We start from the raw sequence: 24,636 nt of genomic DNA, 5'->3' as shown, positions 1-24,636 counted from the left end.
TGGCACAAGTGTTGTAGGCTACCGTGAAGGGGACTTCCCTCAAATCATAGCCACAGAAGGATAGATTTGTCTAGTCAGTGGCAGATCAGAAGTCAGAGGCTCAAAGCACAGAGAGGATTCAATGCGCTCTTTGTGGTAGAAGAGGGCCAGAAGTGTATAGACAATGCCAAAGAGAATCCTCAGGGACTATGCATAGCCTTCAAGAGGCAGCCAGCCAAGAAGTGGGAGCTCAGGCCCACACCCCAAGGAAAAGCATTCTGCCAATACAAAGAAAAACACATAGGCATCCTCCTGAATATTAACCTTCATCAGGCGATGAAAGGAGACAGAGACAGAGACCCACATGGGAGCACCGGACAGAAATCTCAAGGTCCAAATCAGGAGCAGAAGGAGAGGGAGCATGAGCAAGGAACTCAGGACCGCGAGGGGTGCACCCACACACTGAGACAATGGGGATGTTCTATTGTGAACTCACCAAGGCCAGCTGGCCTGGGTCTGAAAAAACCTGGGATAAATCCGGACTAGCTGAACAGAGTGGACAATGAGGAATACTGAGAACTCAAGAACAATGGCAGTGGGTTTTTGATCCTACTGCATGTACTGGCTTTGGGGGAGCCTAGGCAGTTTGGATGCTCACCTTACTAAACCTGGATAGAGGTGGGCGGTCCTTGGACTTCCCACAGATCAGGGAACCCTGATTGCTCTTCGAGCAGATGAGGGAGGGGGACTTGATCGGGGGAGGGGGAGGGAAATGGGAGGCGGTGGCGGGGAGGAGGCAGAAATCCTTAATAAATAAATAAATTTAAAAAAGAAAGAAGGGACCCGGGTGCTAAGATTGCCCCCAGAGCCTTCAGACAAGACCTCAACTCAGCTGATTCCTTAATCTCAGCCTCGAGGCACTGACTGCATGCCCTGCTATGCTGTCCTAACCTGCTGAGCAGGCACTGCGTTAAGCATTCACTGTGAGTATCTGCATGCAGCTGTATAAAACCAATATGGATATGCAACACAGTAACAAATTCAGAGGTTTGAAAATATCATTATGTGAACCATATAAAATTGTCATTTGCGTAGTAGTTGAATACCAGCAATATCATATGGCTCAATTTAATGTCCCCCTTTCTATCCAATATCTCACCAAAAGGTGGTTAGAAATTTATTTATTTTATTTGTTTGTTTGAGACAGAGTCTTACTGTGCAGTCTTGGCCAGCCTGGAACTCTATGTAGACCAGGCTGGCTCTGAACTCATGGAGATCTGCCTGCCTGCACCACCTGAGTGTTGAGACTATAAGGCATGTACCATAACAGCCCCCTTTTTTAATTATTGCATTTCTTTATTAGTTGGAGGGGGCTGCATGTAGCAGTCAGAGGACAAGTCACAGAAGTCAGTTTTCACTGGGCGGTGGTGGTGCACGCCTTTAATCCCAGCACGCCCCGTGGGAGGCAGAAGCAGGCGGGTCTCTGAGTTCAAGGCCAGCATGGTCTGCAGAGTGAGTTCCAGGACAGCCAGGGCTACGTGGAGAAACCCTGTCTCAAACACGCTGCCCCTAAAAGCCAGTTCTCTCCTTCCACCACACAAGTCTGAGGGAGTGAACTGGTCTGGCAGCAGGTGGTGTGACCTGCAGAGCCATCTCACGGCTCCTAGGTATCTTCTCATCTATACACAGCATTTACCATCCCTTCATAGATGTATGAGACCGTATAATTAAAAACAGAAAGTTCCATATTTCAATAATTTCTCTATCTTTCTCTCTTTGGCTTCTGTTCCAAATCTAGTAGCCTTTTTTATTTAATAATTTTTGTTTTGTTTTGTTTTGACCTGCTTTGCCTCCCAAGTGCTGGGAGTAAAGGCGTGCACCACCACTATCTGGCTTATATAAAATTTGAATCTACATAATTGCACACACTTATGAAACACAACACATATATACATGTGGGTAATTATCATATCCTTTACCTCAAACACTCATTATTTCTCTGTGGTGATAAAATTGGAAAATATCTGGGCTAAAAAAATAGCATGCTTTATTCTGAGGTAGTTTTTGAACATGTTTTACTCAGATACTTTCAAATTTCCAATATTTTCAGTAGTTGTATTTCTTTGTATAAACAGATTATGATAAAAATTATGTGAGCTTCATATGCCTTTAGAAGCTTAAACATATATTTTAAATGAGATATTATCCATCTTTGTTATCGCAGTGTCCCCAGGGGGAGGAATCTATGTGGGCCCATTTTATACCAACTTTATTAGTCACAACTTTATGGACCAACACGATTCAACCTTCTGATGGAAACTGTGGGAGATGAGAGCTCACAGGTTCTTACCCCCTTCTGCAGCTTTTTGCAGCTTCTAATTACAATAAATATCTATGTTTCCTAAGACTTTTCTTTCCAGGGCATAAATTAAAAGTGCAGTGATTATATACTTCCAACAAGAAAGCATGTTAAAAAAATAAATAAAAATCTGCTGGGCATTACTGACCTGCATTAATCACTGCATCGAAATACCCTGGAAATTTCTGATTAATTTTAATGTAAAGGTCCACCCTGGAGACAGCAAAGTCAATTTCTGCTCGACTAAACAATCCCTTTCTCCGTAAGTATCCTTCGTATTTTTCCTTGTCCATGGGCACCACCAAGATATAGCGAGGCTCGAAATAGGAATATTTCAAACTTCTTACGCCCTGGGAAAGAAGAGAAAAGGCGAGTGAGAAGCAGCTCCCCTCTGGGGCCATCACTGCGGAAAGTGACAGTCAGAGGGCGCACACAGAATCACACCGAAGAACACATTTTGTCTGTAGGATCAGCTGCTATTTTCCTATCAATATTCCAGGGTTGGATTACTTTCCTTTCTTCATCAAATATTAAATTATGGTAGGAACCATTACAACTCATTCCACCTGGTTGTCCTCAAGTTAATTGTTCTAGTGAATACGGCTGTTAGAAAAGAAAATTGCCGGGCATAAAATGGGGATATTCATGGCAGTACTGCCACGTTATTATCAAAGAGTAATTCAATTCCATATTTCAATAGGTATCTTGAAGCAATAGAAGATAGAGATCTTCCCAGGGATAAAGGCTCCCCTGGTATTCCTCTGCCATCCATCACTTTGATACCATTCTTGTTTCTAAGTCAGCAACTCAAAAAGGCATACATACATATGTACATACACACATACATACATACATACACATGAGAGAGAGAGAGAGAGAGAGAGAGAGAGAGGGGGAGGGAGGAAGGGAGGGGGAGAGAGAGAGAGAGAGAGAGAGAGAGAGAGAGAGAGAGAGAGAGCTTTAGCACCACGATCAGACTACTGTGGTCACGAACACAGTCCTTGAGCTTGGGGGGAGTTGGGGAAGGAGTTGGCAAACATGTCTTCTTTGTAGCAGTTAGACCTTGCTACCACTGTACTTGGCTGAGTTCAGAGACTCTCCTGATACCACCATAGCTACTGCTGCTGCTGCTAGAACCACCGAGGCTACCTTGCTTTCATGGTTTGTCAAAGTATTAGCCTCCCTTATCTAGGGCCAGAGCTTCTACCTCCAACACTTCCTCCCATTGTAGATGCAAAATTCAAAGACTGGTTGGAATAACCGCCAACACCATTGTGGTTCCACGTCTTCTAGCCTCTTTCTGGAGGGTAGAGACCAGAGTCAGCACAGCCTGCTACCAGATGGCCACAGGGTGACGTGGTATGGCCTGCAAACTGGGAGCTCTGGGCTGTGACTTCAGCTTCGTAGATCCTAAGGATTCTGCACACATCCCTCAAACTCTCTGGGCAGAAGTTTCCTCATTGGGTGACGTGGAAGAGTTGTTCCAAGTGGACTATGAAGTCCCTTCCATCTCAATTCTAGCATCATCGGTTTAACTCAAGTTCAAAATTTCTGCTTTAACGATTCAGTGGGAAGAAATACAGGCTGCTTTTAAAACAGTGTCTGAAAAAGTCGGTGACAAGGGCAGTCAGGGAAAAAAATACCTCAGCTGGGGAGAAGCAGGGAAACAAAACAGTTTATAGATTTGACCTCCTGGATATGAGGAGTGGTAAGCTCTCAGGAGGGAAAGAAAGGGAAGCAGGAGCTGTCACTCAGGAAACTGTTGCACTGGAAAAAGGTGGACACAATAAGACGGAGCGCTGCTTCGCTCAAACATGCATTAGTTTTTGTTTCCTCTGTCCAAGGCAAATATTTTTTAGAACTGATTTTTTTTTTAAAGAGTAAAGAAGACTTTTCTTAAAGGTACAGAACCAGTCAACTGCAAAAAGAATGGATAATGATACAGGAAGTTAAAGAGCTGACACAAGTATGCTCAGCTTCAATAAAGGTGGGGAACAGTTAACCAATACTAGACGCCAAAAGGGGCCACTGTCTCCTCCTCTGGCATTACAAAGGAAGACGAAGCTAACGTTCAGTCAACAGGAAAGAACCGCCTTGTGAAGTTTTGTTTTATGTTTGTTTTAATTAATTTATTTTGTCTGATCATAAGATTTATATTGCTTAGTAAAAGTATTTTTTTTTTTTAAAAAAATCAGCCATCACTGAAGACCTGATTTGTTTGGCTAAGTTACATGTTCATTCTTCAGACAAGAGGATAGGAAATTCATGGGTTCAGAATTTTGAAAAAATGTCTATACATTCTAATTTGAGAAGGGGGACAAAAATCTGAAACCCGCAAGTCGAGCTTGCAGAAGTATAAAGACATTGCATCCAGTGAACAACCAGTGCCAAATGACAGCACCGCCTGCCCACCCTGCCCCTGTGAAGAATGAAGGAACAGAGTGACCACTCAGGCTGACACAGTCCCGAGTGGAGAGGAGCCACCCACGCCTGTACCCACTCCATATAAATGAAGGCACGCTGCAACAGCAGAGGGATGCACTAGTGAGGAAGAGACAGTAAGTCTTGAATGAAGCTATGACCTAAATGTCACTGGACTTTCATAGATCTTCCCTCCCCACTGACGATAAACTTAACACTTCATGCCTCTGTAGCATCTCTCTTGTGCCCAGCAGTATGTTATCCAGATATTGTAGCCCCAACTTGACATGCCACACACACACACACACACACACACACACACACACACACACACACGAGCACAGGTACTAACAGCTCAATGAAGAATACTTACTTCTAGTTCCATATGAATGCAGCTTGCTAGTCCATCTCTTGCAATACCTTCTACAGTGTCCCTATTTAATCCATAACTGTGGTTACCGTAATTAAATGTTAGGATAAATTTCCCCTGGAATTAGAAAAATACAAAGATTTCCACATAGCAGGTGCTGTAATGCAATGATAAAATCACTTGATGTCTTAACTTTCACCTAATTCCATACAAATTAAAGTGTTAGGAAGTACAGAACGTCACAACGGTAACAGGTGGTGGGACACCACCAAACTCTGATGGGGGCTACTCAGAATTCTTCCTGATGAAAATAAGGTTTATTGAAATAATCTATTGACAAAATGTCTGAGGAAAGTTATGAGTGGAAGCTTCTGGTAAGACAGACCATGATAATTGCTTACCTATTTCCTGCCAAATCCACACCACAAACCTTCACTGTCAAGGGAGTAAAACTGATGGCTTGCCCTGTCCCTTGCGGCTATGCCAGCATCCCAGGCTTCTCGAAAAGGACCCCGATCCTAAACTCCTTGCATTTCAAGATAAGCCACGAGGAACAGGTAATCCTGAAGGCTGTGGGCATCCTAAAAGCTTGGAAAAGTAGACCCAGCCTGGTTTTCCTCCTAAAGACGACTTTTGGTTGAAACTGCCCCAAATGTTAGTCAACAGAATGGCTGTGCCCTATAGTCCCTTATCTCTAAATACCACCCTCTCTGTGTATTCCGGAGCCCCATTTCCTGTGACAGCTGCATTCCCTTGCAAAAGGAAAAGAGAAGAAAATGCAGGTAAAAATATACCCTTCAAATTGTGACGTTTCCTTTGACTATTTATTAAATCATTAGGCCTAATCAAAACTGGAGAGCTGGTGAGAAGAGAGAATAAGAGCAGAGAGAATAAGAATGTGTGACCTTGGTAAGTGTGCCTTCTGAAACGCACGGCTTTAAAATAAATAACGTTCGGGGATGCATCCAACCCTGTTAAATGGCTGGTGCCTCATTAAAAATAGCAAGCAGTCAGGAGTTAATACTGTCGTCATTAACAGCAACAGCAGCAGCAGCAGCAGCAGCGGAGCTTCTTGCTATCCTCCTGGCTCCAGATGTTCTGGAGATATGTATAGACGACAGCCTGGCTGTGTGCCAGAGAGGGTTAGGCAGGAGACGCAGGGTGCCTTTTGAGGCTGGGTGGGTTTCTGGGAACTATGTGTGCTGGGGTAATGAGGAAAACCATTATAATCAAAGTTAAAAACCCAACAACATATGTCTTCAGTCTTTTACTCTTTCGATGCCACAGTCTCTTTCTTCTTTGGAAACAAATGTTCTGATCCTTTCCCATACGTATGCGTGCATTTAAATATGTACACCTATGAATGGAGACAACGTGGCTATGGCTTATCTTTCATGTGTTTGCTTATTTACCACGAGTGATGGGTAAGTTCGTGGGTCAACTTGGAGAATATTTAGGGGTGAGATTAACAATGACACTGGTGAACTTGGAAGAAGCAGACTGCCCTGAAGTGTGGGTGGACTGCACCCAGTCCCTCTAAGGTTTGTACAGAACAGAAAGGTAAGTAAGCACCTTCACTGCTGGACCTTCTAAGTCTCCATGCTGCCCCCACACACAGAAAGTTCTGGCTTGTCAATATCCACATCCATGTGATGATACATCTACCAGACCAATCTGCATGTGTGTGTATACTTATGAGTGTATGTGTGTATATATACATATATATGTTGTGTGTATACGTGTGTACATGTGTGTGCGTGTATATATGTATGTGTATATACATATATGTGTGTGTATAAGTGTATGTGTATATATACATACATAAACATATACACATAGACATACATATATACACATACACAGAGAGACTATTTACTGGTTCTGTTTCTCTGGAGAATTCTTAGTATTCTATTGTGAGCCCTGTTTGTATGTGTATGCATATCTGAATAATTTTTCAGATATATGTTTGTTTACTTCCTCTACAGGCCTCATAAACACTTTCTGGAAGCATGCATGGTTGGAAGAGACCTTGTATTGTGCATATAATATAAAAGATATCCCATTCAACTGATTTGTTAAGCATTGAGATGATGTAGCTCCCCCAGCTCTGGCTGGTCACACTCCCTTCATTTCCTAGTGCGTGTGGGTTTCCTAGTTAAGTAGCAATGGCCACACAACCAAAGTCTCCAGTGGTTCCATTTCCACAGGAGAGGGAGTGCTTCTGTAGGGAAATGACTAAGCATGGTTCCTCACGAAAGGGAGAATGTAGCTATCTGTGGATGGGTAGGAGAATGGTCTGTGGGTTGGAGGAAGTGTTGGCTGAAAAGACGCGTGAACACGGGAGAGGGTGGAGGTTCGTATGCTTTATCCAGCTAGCAGCTAGGTGTGGCTGCTCACAGTCAGTGTGTGGAGTGCCCAGGCCAGAGTGTCTATCACAAGAGCCTGGCTGTCTGGGCGGGTGGTGTGCGGAGGGGTGTTCCATGTGCAGGAGGCCGACAGTGTGGGCATGATCAGAAGGCTGACAATGTTTCCTGAATCTATGACTCTCTAGACTCAGCTCTCTTCATGTAACAGGGCCACACTCTAAAGAAAAGGAGATTGGAGGTGAAATTCAAGTTGATGGAAATTACATCAAAGTAATACATGTTGGCAGAAAGAGGAAAAATGAGTTCTTCTCAAATCCATGGGGATTTCTGTGGTGTATTAAACTGTAAGGCTAACTAGAGCCTAGAAGTGCGGTGATTTCGCAGGTTGGGGACTGAACCAGACTAACTTCACTACAGACCCAATAAGCTATGAACACCAGAGAGCAGGGGGTGCATCTGGAGAACAGAAAGACCAAACTCCCGGAGAAAATGCCCCACTAGAGCAGAAACTAACATTCATGGTGAGAGGGAGAGGGCTTCCATCCTAAGGAGGAAATACTTCTCAGTACTGTGAAGGCAAATCTCAAATCTCTTTTAAAGGCGTTTAGAAATATAAAGTTTCAGGCCAGGCGGTGGTAGCGCATGCCTTTAATCCCAGCACTCGGGAAGCAGAGACAGGTGGATCTCTGTGAGTTCGAGGTCAGCCTGGTCTAAAAGAGCTAGTTCCAGGACTGGCTCCAAAGCAACACAGAGAAACCCTGCCTCAAAAAAAAAAAAAAAAAAAAAAGTAAAGAGAAAAAAATAAAGAAATATGAAGTTTCAGAAAACTCTTAATAAACCAAGACAGTTCTATGAGAAGGCATCTGATGTCCAAGACATTCTTTTGACAGAGCTGCAGGGAGAGCAGCCTCGGGAGTACAGAACTTGTTCACTTGCATTTCTGTGAGGACAAGATGAGCCCTGAGAACACACACCACAGTAGAGTTGGTTGTTCAAAACTCAGCTAATGTAATTGTACTGCCCAAGCCTAGATGCCCCCTGGCAATGTACACACTGGAGGCTTAGCCAGATCTGTTCTTTTAGGGTACAGACAGACAGAGAAGGGAGGAAGAAGAGAAAAGAGGGTGAGGAGAGGTAGCTGACCGCTTGTGGCACAAAGAAAGACTGGTCTTCAGTAAGCTTCGTAAGAGTATGAAGCGGTGCATGCTTCACTTGGTGACAGAAGGAAGGACACCGTGGTGGAAGCAAAAGTAAGGTTCGTGTGAAGAAAAAGCAAGAGGCACAGAGTTGCTAGGAGTTTGGGGCCCAGAGATGCCCTTTCAGGGTAATGCAGTCGGGGCGGGTCAGTGCTGCATTCACGTATACTTACAACCGGTGAAACACATTCTCTGTGTGGGTTCCCTTCCGTGTAAAAGGAAAGAAGAAATGTTGTTTAAGAAAATGCATGTAAAGCCAAGGGGATTTGCACCACCCTCCAGATGAGCCCAACAGGGTGTAGAAAACTTTCAAATTGAACCAGATTTCCAAAGTGCACAGCATTTCATCTTTTTAAATCACGGCCTCCTCGTATTTCTGACAAAGAACATGTATCTCTTCTCTGATAAAAAGAAAATAGCAGGGAGCAGCCTTACCATGTTGAGCATTTCATCAAAAACTTCTTGAGAGATGAAGTGATAATCAACTCGATCCCCTTCACCAAAGTACGGCGGTCGTGTGGTGTGGCAGGCCCTGAAGTCACAGAAACAGAGCGCCAGCCATTCTTAGGGACTTGAAAGTCACAGTGGAAACGCTTTCATCGTGAAGGGTGTTTAAGAAATGAAACTGACCCACAGATCATAAATCATAAAGTAATGTAATTGTGAAAACAGTGTCTTAGAAGTAAGTGTTAGGCTGTAGTTAATCACAAGCATCTATGTGGATTATACAAGTTTTGGCTCATCAATATCCAATTTTTACTTACCTAGTTATCGCCTTTTGGAACGCCCCCTCTGCTGCCACATGAGAACAGTTTAAGAAGTATCACAGTATTGATTGTTCACCCAGCTGCTTCCACATTCTCTTGATGCATGAGCATCTCCTGCCGGCTCCTCTCCTCTCTCTCCACAAGGCCAGTTGGTTGTCAGGACTAGGTTTAAGTGTCAACCTCCCCATGTCCTCTGGTATAGTATGCAGGTCTTCGTACCCCCACAGCCTCAGCCAACACCCCTGCATTCCCAACTGCTTGTTCAGGACCCATCTCCCCCTCTGCATGAGGGCAGAAACATCTCATTCTCCCTGGACTATGGCTTTGTACTAGAATTAGACATGAGCCTCTATGGGAACACACAGTTCAAGTAGTGAATGAATTCTTAACCAGAGAGGCCTTGTCTATCCACTGTCTTGAGATAGCATCCCTAAGCACACATATATACATACATACATACATACATACACATGCACATATACACATAGATATACATACACACATACATATACATACATGTATATATACACAAATACAAACACACATACATACACATACACACACACACATACGCACCCTTACACTGAAACTTACTTTCATAGTTCTTCCTGTCTTCCCAGCACATTATGCAGCTGGAATACCTTGGTCCCCTACTTTGTCACTGCATTACCAACACCTAGCGCAAAGCAGGCATTCACTGAATTGATTGTGACATCAAGGGAAAGTAAAAAGTGTAAAGTGGTAACAGCCCACCATTATAAAGCTGACAACCAATGTGACCTGTCCAAGGTCACCCTGCAGGATGGTGCTGGCTCCAGAAAACCAAAACACAAAGTTCTCAATGCCCCAGACTCTTGATCTCATATCTTTCTGTTGTGGGATATTATTTTAACTGTGTAAAGACGTGTTCCATTTCTTTATGCTGCAGAATATTCCTTTAACCATGTAGAGATGTGTTACATCTGTTTCACCTTCCCTGCAGAAGGCACCCGATTCTAACAAAAAGCTGAAAGCTAATGAGAAAGAATAACTGACGCTCACAGGCAGAGAGAATAAACAGGAGAAGAACGAAAGAAGAAGAGAGAGGAAGATGCCAGGGGCAAGCCACAGACTAAGAAGGAAAGACAGACATATAGAATAAAGAAAGGGAAAAAAACCCAGAGGCAAAAATGTAAAAAAAAAGTTAATTTAAGTTAGAAAAGCTGGCTAGAAAAAAGCTAAACGAAGGCCAGCCATTTGTAACTAAGAATAAGTCTCCATGTCTTTATTTGGGAGCTGGGTAGAGGCCCCCAAAAGAGAAAAAAAACCAATGACAGCCTTCTGATTTCCCAGTTTTAAGTTCTGGTAATAAAAGTGAATTTTAGATTATCTAATAGTGCTAAAATAGGAAATGAGAATTGACAGATACTTGACATGCTAAATCATTTACCAAAAAGAAAAAAAACCACTGAGTAGATATTATTTCTTATTTTACAGATGACAAGCTGAACACGGTGATTTACGTGGAACTAAGCAGACATGCCAGGATGACTCTAGCCAACTTCTGTAACAACACACCAGTTAAGAGAGTCAGGTGGAGCCTCCAAAACCTAGACATTACGAAGTCAAAAACGCAATTTAAAATTCATAGGATGGCTCTCTTTATATTATAATCAAGAATTAACCGTAGCAGGAAAATTTCAGGTCTCAATGTTACATTTACACTGTAGACGCCAGAAAGAGAGAACAGTCAAAACATGGTGACATTTGTTTTGTTGTTGGAACACACTGGCATTTCTCCCCGTGCCTGGGCAGAGCCCTGGGACCCTCTGTCTATTGGTGTCCCTGACAGAGGAGATAAAGCTGTGGCCTGGCATCCCTGGCTGGACACTCTCAGCAATGTCTTTACCCGTTACACTGAATTTACATTTCCCAACAAAGGGATTGAGTGGCGGGAGTTGGGAAGAATTTCTGAAGAGACAAAGAAGCAATTTGAAGCAACTGGGCAGGTAAACAAAGAGATGGCTCCATTTGTGTGGAGAAAGGGGAAGACTGGTGACCGCTGTGGGACCTTCTACTACGAAGGACCCAAGATGACCTGTGGGCTTTTCAATCTGTCATCCAGTTTTACACACAGAAACCTCCACTGTGTGTGCAGCCTGATTATGAATGTGCAGCAAAGGAAATACTTCACGGTAAAAGCAATGTTCCCAAGTTCGCTTAGGGAAAACCAGCACCAAGTTTAAGGGAAATGGGCTTCTTCGGCCCCTCCTCTTCAGCATCGACTCCCTCCTTTGCATATTTCTGTGATTCTATTACTTGCTAATTAATTTACTGGTGAAACCATGATACGTGATTTTATCACAACTTATAATGGGAGCCACACTCCTTGTTAGTTTCTCTTAACCACAAAAAGACAAAGTTAGGGACTCCGTGTCTGGTGATAAAGGACTAGGGGGGCTTTGGCATTCCAGAGAGAACTCTCAACGAAGCTCCCAACACACCACACCTGTGCAAAGGTCACCGTCAGGAAGGAAAGGAATTTGGATGGCCATTCCTATTCATGGCATTCCAAAGCATCTAGGACAAGGTGACAGGAAGAAAAGATGTCCAAGAACCAAGAGTGGGCAGGTGGTTGAGTGTGACTCAGAGACAGATTTAGAAGCTCAGTTCTCGACTGGAGTGCCTCAGGAAACGGTGAGCAGGACAGCTAGTCCTATGCTGATGTTCAGGCAGAGCTTGGCCGTGCACCCACGATTCACGCGTGTGATCATATGACACGTGGTTAGGGTTTCTCTCAATGTGTAGCCATGAAAGCTGGAGTGACAATAAAGATGGAGGGAAGAATAAAGTTTGTCTTTAAGGATGCTTCAGATCACGTGACTGGCCTTAAAACTGGAAGATAGTCTCGTTTGGTGGGGCCTCCTTCATCCAGTGCTTTTCCAGGAAGTCACTGGCTTGTATGGTAATATGAAGTTAGAAATAGACAGCCAGGTGGCTGTGGCACACGCCTTTAATCCTAGCAGTAGGGAAGCAGAGGCAGGCAGATCCTTAAGTTCGAGGCTGTCCTGGTCTGCAGAGTGAGTTCCAGGATAGCCAAGGCTACACAGAGAAACCCTGTATTAAAAAAACAAAAACAAAATAAAGAAATAGACTTTGAAAGCAGTGCACTTTTATCTCTCGATCACTAGTAACTAACACACGTAAAGAAAGAAATCTGATTGATTTCTAAGCCAAGAAGAAATAGTAAAATCAGGGCACAATCACAATAGATTGTAACACACAGCCCCACCACTGTTCACTATACAGCAGAACTATGTTCTTTATTCATATCTCTGTACATGCAACCTAGCATGTGAGAATGCCACTGAACATTTTGATCTTGGCGAATGCCATTTAAAAAAAAAAGAAAGAAAGAAAGAAAGAAAGAAAAAAAAGAAAGAAAGAAAAAAGGAGGGAAAGAGAAGAGCCAAATAAACAGTCAGGAAAATGTTGCCCAATGAGATTGTATCCATGCCTTCTTTCATTTAACTAAAAATCTACAGTCTATGCGGGATAAGGAAGATATAAAAATCACCTCTAACTGAGAGCAATGGGTTGTCCCTTGAGATGTTTATCTATAGTTTTAATCAGAAAGTGGCTTCATATAACGACAGAACTATCTTAGTTTTCTAGATGGATGAAATCCCTAGCTATCCAAGGTCTGTCTTTATCATCCAAGGACATGGTCTTGGGTGGAATTCTTAGAATGATTTGCCACTGACCATGCCTGGCTATCTGTCTCCAGGAGGATGCTGAGGCACAGTGGGTGAACCCAGTTCTGAGCCTATGAGGGAGGGAGACAAGAGAGACGGTGGTAGGAGCTGTCAGTGGGTAGCATCTTGACACGCATCACTTCCAGTCAGAAGAGAAGAACCACAGTGGCAGCACCAAGCATGGCTGTTGTGGGATTCCCCTCTGTATGCTGTGAATACGTTTTATTACCACTGGTTAATAAAGAAGCTGCTTTGGCCGATGGCAGAACAGAATAAGGTTAGACGGGAAATTGAAATAGCGATATAGAGAAAAAGAAGGTGGAGTCAGGAAATTCCAATGTATCTGCCAAAGGAGAAGGACGCCAGAACTACACCAGTAGGGCACAGCCTCGTGATAATATACAGATTAATAGACATGGGCTAATTTAAGATATAAGAGCTACCCAGAAAATGCCTAAGCTACTGGGCCAAACAGTGTTGTAATTAATATAGTTTCTGTGTGATTATTCGGGTCTGAAAGGCTGGGAGATGAACATGCAGTTTCTGCTTACACACGGCGTTCATTCTGTGGGGCTTGCTTTGTCACCTCACACTTGCACACAGAGGCCACACAGTCTGTGATCTAAGGCAGAGGGGCTCCTCACCAGAGCATACACCACACAGAGGAAAGGACCTCAGCCGTCTTTCTCATATCATCACAGACTAGAACATTGGAGGAACTCAGTACTTGATGAATGAGTTCATCCATCCATCCATTTCTCCACAGATCCATCAGGAAAGTCATCATTGCTTCCTGTCACCGCAACTTCAACTAAATTTGCATACACGGCCATTAACCTGGCTGTCCATTTGTTCAATCAGTCTGTCAGTCATTTAAAAAAATATTCATTACACATGTAATAAGCACCTGGGCATATGTTAGGCAGCGGAAGCTCATTGGTGAACAAGGCTGATGTGGTCACTCCTCTGGCTGGCTTAGACAAGCCAGGGAAAAAGACACTAAGTGAACCAATCGAATCAGGATGGGTAAGCATTTTAATAAGGGACATATAGGATTGGGTGGCGATGAGGAACTGAACCAGATAAGAATATGCAAGCAGATTGAACTAGAAATGTTGATTGTATGTCAATAAGTATTTCCAAAACATATCAGGCCAAACACACATTGGCAAGAGCATATCACCAGTAAATAAAGAGGACCAGGCCACCACTACTGCCAGATGCCGCTACAGACACGACAACAATAAGTGAAAGCCCTGGCTCCCTAGGTCGCTTTGGTTTGCTAAAAGGTTCCAAATTTATGCCCTGGCACAATGATCAGCATACACCCTACTGCCCTAGCTTGACCTTCTACTCGCTGCGCTCAGCTTATCTTTGAAAGCAGGCTGGTGTCCCCGCGTGAACATAACAGCACACTAAGCTTTTCAATGCTAGTACTAACTTTTTAGCTTATTTTTGTTACTTTGTGATATTTATATTCTATAGTATTTGTGTCTAGAAATGTCCAAATGTGTGTTGCAATTTTAAGTATCTACATAAATGGGCCTTTTAAAGATGCCATTTGCATTGTTTAACACATACAGCTTCAGGAGGGGACTTTTTCTGTAACAGCATTAGAAACTAATTTTTCTTACTGGCCTATACAGCTTTGTAGTTACATCTTCAACTCACTGGCAGATACCACTAATCCCAAAGCAGTTCCTTTGCCACATGTAAAGACCAAAGAGGAAACAGGTCAGACAGTTCCATTCTAAATGTGACTTCTATAAACTTCTAAAACACCTGTAAGTCTGGTGGCCTGGTTTTCTCAGATGTGTGTATGTATATATCTAAGATATATACATCAAAGAGGAAACAGTTCAGACAGTTCAATTCTAAATGTGACTTCCAGAAACATCTAAAACACCTCTAAGTCTTGTGGGCTGGTTTTCTCAGATGTGTATGTATATATCTAAGATACATACATACCAGTCTGACAGGCTGGTTTTCTCAGATGTGTATATGTATGTATGTATGTGTACACACACACACACACACACACACACACACACACACACACACACTAGTGTTGTCTGGAGAGGAGACACAGAGCTCCAGAGCATGGGACCCAAAGCCAGCTGGGGGAAGGCTGTCCCTGGAAGACAGCCCAGCAGGTAACAGCAACAGCACCCTGTCAAAGTGCATGTGCTGTCTAGCAAGTCCCTTCCAAACTGCTAACAGTCCATCCTGGAAGGAAGCTCAGAAGACTCATGGAGTGCTGAAGGGATGTGCCTCAAGACTCAGGAAGTAAATCCCAGGAAGTTCCAGACATGAGATTCATAAACAGTTGTTGGAATATTACTTTCGGGTGTGTGACTTTTGTTTACGCTGCATGTGTTTAACTCTGTGAAGCTGTGTTACTGTGCCTGTCTAAAACACCTCAGAGTCCTAATAAAGAGATAAACAGTCAATAGCGAGGCAGGAGCAAGGATAGGCGGGGCTGGCGGGCAGAGAGGATAAATAGGAGAAATGAGGAGCGCAAGGAGCAAAGGCGAGAACAAGGAGGGGGGGGGCACCAGGGGCCAGCCACCCAGCTACACAGCAAGCCACGGAGAGAGAAGCAAAGAAAGGTGTACAGAAATAGAGAAAAATAAAAGCCCAGAGGCAAAAAGTAGTCGGGTTAACTTAGGTTAAGGAAAATTGGCAAGAAACAAGTCAAGCTAAGCTCGGGCATTCATAACTAAGAATAAGGCTCTGTGTGTGATTTATTTGGGGGCTCAAAAAACCAAAAGAGTGAAACATCCTACTACAAGCTGTGCTTCCATCCTCCACCCCACTGCCATACCCACCCCTGCTCCCTGACACCTCCATTTCTCTGAGGTTATATATATTCAGGAAGGTCTGCTGAGGGCTTGCTGAGGCGCCTGGAAGTGGTGTAGTGAGCGGAGGGTCCCGCCTATGTGGAGATGGACGCAGAGATGGTGATGGAGTCGCCTTTGGGTCTCCACACTACTGTAAGTGACCCCAGTAAACTCATTGGTTCAATAAATAGGTCTCCAGGAGACTCACTACTTTGGTCACACAACAGCAAGATAGTAGAGGGACACTTCCTTCCAACACCATTGCACTCAGTTAAAGCAATCAGTATTTTCAGGTCTTGGAGAACGAATTTAAACATTAGAAGGGTTACATATAGAACCCTGTGTAGATTACAGTACGATTAATGGCAAAGAGGCTAAAAGACCTTGCGTGGGGAAGGTGTATAAAGGACCAAGTGTGCCCTGCTTGTCTACGTGTTTGGTCACTGAGATCTATTTACTACTGGTCTCACCAAAGACAAAATCTTGTTGTTTCTTTTCACTAATTTGTAAGTTCTGCAACTGGAATATATGCTAATAATCATCTCTACTATATCATTTAGGATGGTGGGAGAAACAAGACTCCACATCATGCAAGACCAAGTAATTGTACCAATCTAATCGTAGCAATATGGCGGTTGGGACATCCGCGGACTTGTCATACACCTGACATCCACTTCACTTACTTATCACTTCTAGCTTTTAAGTATAACTTAAATAAATTGTGCTTCCATCTAAGAATTTGCTTAAAGCAGACAGAATTACCAACATCTGAGAACCTTGTAAAGAAACTATTGCTGCCCTCAACAAGGCAGGGGAATCTCCCAGACTTACACGCAACGGAAAACTTACCCGTATCTGAAGTAAGTATTAAACTGTCTGCAGAGGCGGTGGGCGAGTTCTCGTTTCCCACACGCTGCAGGACCAGTTAGGATCAGCATGGGGTAAGGGGCATCCAGACTTGGCAGAGTGCTGCAACAAGAACCCGCAGAGACATTAGCTCCCTGCACAGGCGGGGTTTCTAACTCACAGTCAGAACTGACAAGCGCTCACTGAATACAGACAAGCAGAAGGATGGTCCCACTCTCTGGAACAAGATTGTAATATATCAAAAATAATACTAGGGCTGGAGAGACAGACCAGAAGTTAAGAGAACTTAAGTGCCCTTCCAAGAAGACCCAGGTTGGGTTTCCAGCACCCACATGTAGCAGCTCATAACTCCAGTTCTAGGGGAATCTGATATCCTCCTTTCGCCTTCACAGGCACCTCCCCCCAACACACACACACTATGCACATATATACACTCAGGCACACACACATATACAACATAAAATAAAATATAACTTTCATTCAAAGGATAGATAAGGTAAAATACAAATTTCCCTCAATTTCCTTTACCAAGCTTTTCTAAAGGAGAAATATGGTAGGACACATTAGTTCCTGGTTGCTAAGTATTCCTTCCTCCCGGAATTTACCATTGAGCACAGTGAGGGAATTCTGAGGTCAGTGTTTAGCATCCCTATCCCCCGCCTTAGAACACAGGCATGCAAAGCAGGCTTCAGCATAACAGTGAAGTCACACCAGAGTGCTCACCGCCTGCCAGGCAGCGCGCTAGACTCCTACACACCCTCAGGTAAATAGCGCAGCGCTAAGGAGGCTGTTTCTATTAATCCTCACTTAACACAAACTGGAGTAAGGGAAGGCAGACTGACATGCTCAAAGGGCTGGCATGTGACTCTAGGCTGGAAGACCGGAATAAAGAATGAAAGTATTGCCTGCCAGAGTGGCACAGTCCCTTCATCCCAGCACTCGGGAGACGGAGGCAGGAAGGGCTCTTTGAGCTGAAGGCCAGCTTGTTCTACAGGGTGTGTTTCAGGACAGCGAGAGTTACGTAGAGAGACCCCGACCTTAAACAGGAACGAATTTATCAACATGGTGTCCTACATCACACACTGCCAATGGTGCACACTCTTTGTGAGATAAACCGTAGAAACAGAATGAAATGTTTGATTGCATAGCTGAGCTGTGGGTTCAGGGAAGAGTCTATGACGTCCAGGAAACCGCATGGGTTTCTAATCTCCGTGGATAACCATAAAAATGGGGGAAGCTTAAACGCAAGCGCCCACGGAGAACACGTGCCACAGAAGGAGGTACGAGTCTCCAGCAATGTGCCGGCTGCCTGGGACTGGAGCTGGCACTGGAAAAGGAAGCAGTGGACGCCATCCGACAGATCGAAGGACAGAAGCCCTCCGAACATCTCTAGGCGCCCACTGGAAACAGATGGGTTGAAAGTGTCACACGCAAAACCTACTCACGGGTGCTCACAGCAACTTTATTAGCGGCACCCCAAACTGGAATCAGCGTAAACACCTTTAATGTGTGAATGGCTGATGCTGATACATCTATGCCCTGGAATACTACTTAACAATAAATAAAAGGATTCACCCCCGTGGATGAATCTCCAGGAAGGTGCCCTGCATGGGGTGGGAGGACGAGAGCGTTGGGAAGTTACACTGTGTGATCGCTGTACATCATACTCTTGATCTTGTACATCATACATCATAAATCCTGACCATCTTACGATATGGGAGCAGATCATGGCTTCTGCGGTGAGAGAAGATGTGGAGGGAGAGAGGGATAGATAGAAGAGTCACACACACCTATCTAAAGGCACCACGGGGAGGCCTGGGATGAAACTGCTAAGTCCTGAATGTGGTGCTTGCCAGCTGACAGACTCCCGATAGAGCCGCACAAAAGCATACAGGACTGAGCACACAGGAGCCCCGGAGGGACGAGAGAAACCCGGTGACTCAGAAGGCTTCTGGGTAAGTCTTCTGGTTTTGGTACTTGACTCACTGTTGTCCAGGGCAACACTGTCGTGGGATGTGGGGGAAAGGTACAGAGTCCCTTGTATACTATTTCCTACAATGGCATGCACATAGTGACACCCTCAATTTTCAAGAAAAAAATATATGACAGATAGTGACAAATATTGAAAATAGCCAAAAAGGAAGTTTTCCTGACCGAGAAAATCAAAGCCATGGAGCCAGAAAAGTGTTAGACAATTCAAAAATTCTCCATAAGCAAAAAAAAATTATGAAGGCATATATTACGTCCAAAGTATGCCAGAACAAAACCAAGGCCTCTTGAAGAAATGCCTAGGGCCAGAATTGGGGGAAAGCATGCATAAGACGGTTCTGGGGAAGTCGAGCATACTAAAGGGCAGAGCTATCAGTGACTACCAGGCCACTCACAGTTTGTCTGCATCATTTCAATCAGGCATCCTCACCCCATTCAGGAAACACTGATTTTCCGGCAATGTCAGTATACCATTGACAGACCAGGTGCCTGCAGCCCCCTGGTGCCCTCCTCCAGCTGCAATGGCTGGTCTTCCCGGCAGCCACTGAGGCAGAACTGTGAGCCATGATCCACACCTCCTTGGCCTCTGCCCTTGTTTGTCTGGCAGCCAGATGTGACTAGGAAGTATGTTCCTCAAACACGACTACTGATGTCTTTGATACGTGCTCGTACATAAATACACCCTAAAGCATCGAGCAAGCAGCGGCAAATCAAGACAGAGACCTTCTCAAAGTCAAATGTACTTCTGATGTACACAATGGAAGGCTAAATCATCTCGCCTGGACGGCTCTCATGAACATGCAAAACTGCCAATGTCGACATGACGACATTGTTTGCAAAAACCGCGTCCTGGATCGGGAAATCAAACATTCTGCTCTCTTGCGGGAAGCCAACTGTGAGGTGCAGGAGCAAACACCGCAGGAAGAAAAGAAGCACTTATATCCAAGAGCTTTACAAGTATTTTTAAAACGCCTGTGGGTATTGATAGAATTTCTGTGTTATACTTGTGGCGTAAATGGCCATCTGCTCTGACAGACTGCTTCAAGAGAAATGGAGAAACCGTGGTAAATCTGTCTTCGGATGTGGAGGTGAGAGACTCCTGCGTGCAGCCAAGCATGGTGGCTCCTCCCTGCTGCGCTGGTGGCATCCCAGCAGAGACAATTCAGGTTTCTCCGGGGTGAGCTGGGCTTCCTTCTAGGTACTCCCCTCAAGATCAGAATCCAGGGAAAGCTCTCTGGCAGGAATATTTAGCATCTGCCCGCAGTTAAGGAAGGGTTTCCAAGGGACGGGGTGATGTTAACTGTGACCCTCAGCTTGTCTAGGACATTAATGAGGCACACTGTTGGGTGCATTTTGAGGGGTTTTCCAGAGAGGGTTAACTGAGGGGAATGGCATGTGTACAGCGTTGTATTGGCTACTTTTTGCTGTGATAAGCTATCATGACAAAAAGCAACTAAAAAGGGGGGGGGTTCACTTTGCGTTCACAGGTCTCGAGGAACAGTCCATCCCGGCAGGGGAGGGACAGCAGCAAGCAGCTAGAGAAGGTAGCTCAGGGATCACATCTTCAATGGGAAATACAAAGCAGAGAAGACAAGCTTGAAGCTGGGCAGAGCTGTACATCCTCAAAGTCCTCCCCCAATGACAGACTTCTTCCAGCAAGGCCGTACCTCCCGAGGTTCCATAATCTTTCCTAAACAGCACCGCAACTGAGGAGCAGGTGTTCAAATACATGAACATAGGGGACATTTCTCATTCAAACCAACACTGGTACCACCCAGGACTGAGAGCCTGCCTTCTCGTCCCCACTTCCCGATCTGCCCAGACATAAGAAAACCCCTCTGCCGCTGCTGCGAGTTCTTTATTCTGCATCACGATGATGGACCATATCCTCTCAGTCTACCCTCTACCCCTGATTCGCTTTGGCAGCTAAAATGCAAGGGTCCTGAAGATAGAATGGAGGGAGTCAGATCACCATCATGCCTGGGAAAGCCACCAAAGGGAAAACACAGCCAAGTGCACAGTTAGCAGCCACAGTGGGAGACATGGCCCCTTACCGCAGAGAAGGAAGAAAGAAACTACAAACTTTTTTTTTACTGTCTTATGTACACGTGTTTTGCCTGCACGGAGTCTGTCGTCCATGGGCTATGTGTGTGACTGATGTTCATGGATGCCAGGAGAGAGTCAGATCCCCTGGGACTGGAGTTACAGACAGTTGTGAGCTCACATGTAGGTCTGGGAATTGAACCAGGTCCCGTGGAAGAGCAGCCAGTGCTCTTAGCCTGTGAGCCTTCTCTCCAGCCCTGAGGAAGTCGCTTCTCTAGCGAAGGAGTGACTCACACGGGAAGGAGGGCTAGAGGAAACAGCAATCCTGTCTGTTTCTGGCACGCGTTCTACCTGTAGAGGGTCCTAATAAATACCTGTCAAAGATCCTCTGTGGTTGCGACATGCTGTTGACAACATGGATCATGTGATCTCGGACAGCGACCACTTCAGGGGGAGGGTCATATAGATTCACGGCAGAAACCTTTTCCAGAAGGAGGAAAGTAAAAAGGAGATGTGTTTGCTCCCAAAAGAACATGAGGGTTGGCCTGCGCTTAGAGAGATTGACCAGGTAAGTCACATGCTCCCTGGCCCTGCACTCATTCTTCCTATCACTCTAACTTCCCTAAAATTCCAATAATGGCTGTTACTGTAAAAAGCTGGGCCAGGTCCTTAAATCCTCATTTCCTTTATATTCTCCGGTTTGGGGCAAGCTAAAGACAAAACAATATCTCTGAAGCAGGTGATTAATTTTAATACAATAAACAATCCAACTTCTAGTACGAGAAGAAGGAATAAAATGCATTGTTCAAGATTCTATGTCGTCGACGCCATTGGACTGTTTTCTGGTATCTTCCTGCTCAGGACTGTTCCCACCCCCTCACATCTCCCAGACTTGCTCCACTTTCCTCTGGCTCTCTCGAGCCAAGGATACAGGCCCTTTCCTTGGTGTAAAGGTCTCTGTTTTTACTGGCCTCCTAAGTACGTGACCCTTTATTTAACGGTGATTTTCATTTTAATTCTACTTGTAAAATGTCAAAAGAGGCCTGAGCCTGGCAGCTGGGAGTGTGGAAATAAGGATGGGGAGGCATCTGGAACTCTTAGTCTGGGCTGCAGAAAGGCATCTTTGGGATGGAATAGGTGCCCACCTCTATACCTTTCTTCATTCCCTTCTCAAATTGGATCTGGTATAAGCAGCGGCCATGGGAGGAGGGAGCTGGTGCTGGCTAGCACTCAAGAGCTCATTCCTCCGCAACTCTGGACCAGACAGATCACCGTAGAGAGCAGAAGAAGAAGAGACACTACAATAGCCGATAGTGATTTGCACGCCTTTCGATTACATCAAAAGACACGATACATTTCGTTGTTAATTTTCAAAATAACAGACAATTTCAGAGTCTGCCATTAGATAGGAAAGTGGCGTATACTGCTGTCAGCAACAACCGGGAGTGGGCAGCAGGAGGGGGCGCCTGTGCACCTTCCGCACTGACAGATTGCCCACCGCACCCATGGACCGCCTGTCAGTGCATGTGCTGAGACCCAGCTCAACAGGGGGTTCAACTGACAAACCCGGGACAAGGAGATCCGTCCTGGAAAGGATTAATCTGCATACTGCTATGCGTCTTGCTGATTGGTTGCACTAACCCTGCTACAATCAGCACGCGAGTTTTGAACATACTAACCGGAAAACACACGGAGCACATGTATGATTACATACGTACCTTCTCTTCCACTTTAATCTTCTGCTGATCTAACTCTGTCAGCCGTAGCAGTATAAATATTACGAAGAACCAGTATTCGGATTTGCTCTATTTAAAGCAAGAGGAGACTATTCAATGGCTTTTTCCCTTCCCCAGGTCAGCGAACACCAACCTATTCTCAGGGGCCTTTCTGTTCTAGTTGGGCCTTTTCGAGACCCGTTGCCATGACTCTGTCTTCCACGCTCCCTCCACCCCCACAGGGCTCTGCATTTTCACGTTCACCAGCCCCTTAAATTAACAACAAAGATGCAAAATGTGTCCTATAATTGATAAATCGCTTCACATGTTCGGATCTCACTAATTTCCCTGTGAGATAAGCAGGGTAGCAGGATTATCCTCAGGGGTAGAGGTGAAGCCTTGACGAGGTGGGGCACCCCATCTAAGATGCCAAGCTTCTCTCTTCTAATGCCAAAGAGTTTCATTACTGAAAATAATGACATTTGGCTATTTCTTATTATTTCATCATGTCTTTATTATTTAGTGTGTTCTTTTGTATTAGCTGGGATCATTCATTATGAACTTACCTTGCAATAATAAAATGAGACTTGGCTTATGAACAAATTCCTCTTTACTCCCTGCCAACTGTTAGGATTGCCTGACTTTAAAAGTGGTAACTGAGGGTGTTTTGTTTCGTTTTTGTTTCTGGTATAGGATGCTTCGTCTCTGTGAATAGCGAGATACAGGTGGAAGATGCCTTTCACTGATGGGAATGCAAGAGTAGTAAATACATAACAGGATCACTCCTTAGGGTCCCCACACAGAGACACAGGAGACAGACTGCTAGTTACCCTGACGAGTCACTCCGTGTTGTATGTATGAGGGAGCTGCCAGGCCCCGACCCCTGGATGATTATCATGCACCAACTGATGCATTTGTAAAGCTTCTCTTGCACGCTTCACAATGCAAGGGCTGTGACTGTTTGTTTATAGGTGAATTCACTGGCGGGAGGGGTTCCTGTAGGCACAGACCACTCTCTGAGGGCCCGAGCCTGGGGCTTTGGGGCCACTCAGTCTTGCTCCTCACGGCTTCCCCTGGGAGGCTTTTACCTTGCCGGCCACTGTCCCCCCCCCCCCCCCCCATATGCTTTTATTTTTCAATATCTCTTTTTTATTTCTTTTTTTTTAAATTTATTTATTTATTAAGGATTTCTGCCTCGTCCCCACAACTGCTTCCCATTTCCCTCCCCCTCCCCCGATCAAGTCCCCCTCCCTCATCTGCTCGAAGAGCAATCAGGGTTCCCTGACCTGTGGGAAGCCCAAGGACTGCCCACCTCTATCCAGGTCTCGTAAGGTGAGCATCCAAACTGCCTAGGCTCCCACAAAGCCAGTTTTTATTTGTCTAGACATACTCGTCAAGATGTAAACAAGGCAAACACAAGAGGAGCTGACTTAGCTGGGACTCTGTGGAGGCAAGAGGGGAGACCATGGATACAAACACCAAACAAAGATAGACAACGAGTGAAGGAAGGGGGCAGGAGAAGGGCATGAGCAATGGAGGAAAAGAGGAGCCTGGAAAACTGTCCCTGACCCTTAGAGCGCAAAGGTTGCAAACCCTTAGGGACTATGTTATTTTAGTCTATAGTTATTTTATATCCATGCCAATTCCATGGCTCTCTTCAGGCAAATTACTTTGGGCGTCCATGCTAACACTGCCTTTGCTGTTACAAAACAGAAACCACATTCTGTCCGGACCCCTGGGCTCTTGATTCTCCAATATGAAAGGTCAAGAACATTGCTTTACAATCTTATTATTCATCCTCTGCTGTAACGTTTAGCTCCACCCACCACATGACTTAAAGGGCCAGGTAAGAGACTTTCAACTGCAGGCTTTACAGGAACTGGGGCAGTTGACAGATTGTTAGCCCTGAAAGACAACCACACTTCTCTAAAACAAGCCGTTTACAATGCTAGTTCATGTAGCTGTTGTAATGATTTCCAAAGGTGGGGGC

General features: G+C 44.8%; 1 protein-coding gene across 1 annotated transcript in view; it reads right to left on the bottom strand.

Annotated features, from left to right (window-relative positions):
• Nucleotides 1-24,636, bottom strand: part of Lrguk (leucine rich repeats and guanylate kinase domain containing) — a 113,721-nt gene that overhangs the window by 43,064 nt on the left and 46,021 nt on the right. The window contains exons 9-14 of the mRNA XM_041675561.1: nt 22,650-22,736; nt 21,306-21,412; nt 16,882-17,001; nt 9,127-9,223; nt 5,133-5,246; nt 2,487-2,688 (exon numbers count right to left, since the gene is read on the bottom strand). Of these exons, the coding sequence (XP_041531495.1) occupies nt 2,487-2,688; nt 5,133-5,246; nt 9,127-9,223; nt 16,882-17,001; nt 21,306-21,412; nt 22,650-22,736 (727 nt within the window). The remainder of the gene's footprint in view (nt 1-2,486; nt 2,689-5,132; nt 5,247-9,126; nt 9,224-16,881; nt 17,002-21,305; nt 21,413-22,649; nt 22,737-24,636) is intronic.

Source organism: Microtus oregoni, unplaced genomic scaffold (assembly GCF_018167655.1).
Source record: "Microtus oregoni isolate MIOR12 unplaced genomic scaffold, Mior012 000026F_ref0000081, whole genome shotgun sequence".
NCBI classification, from domain to species: Eukaryota; Metazoa; Chordata; class Mammalia; order Rodentia; family Cricetidae; genus Microtus; species Microtus oregoni.
The sequence above is the reverse complement of the archived record's forward strand: the minus strand, read 5'-3'. Positions and strand labels throughout refer to the sequence as shown.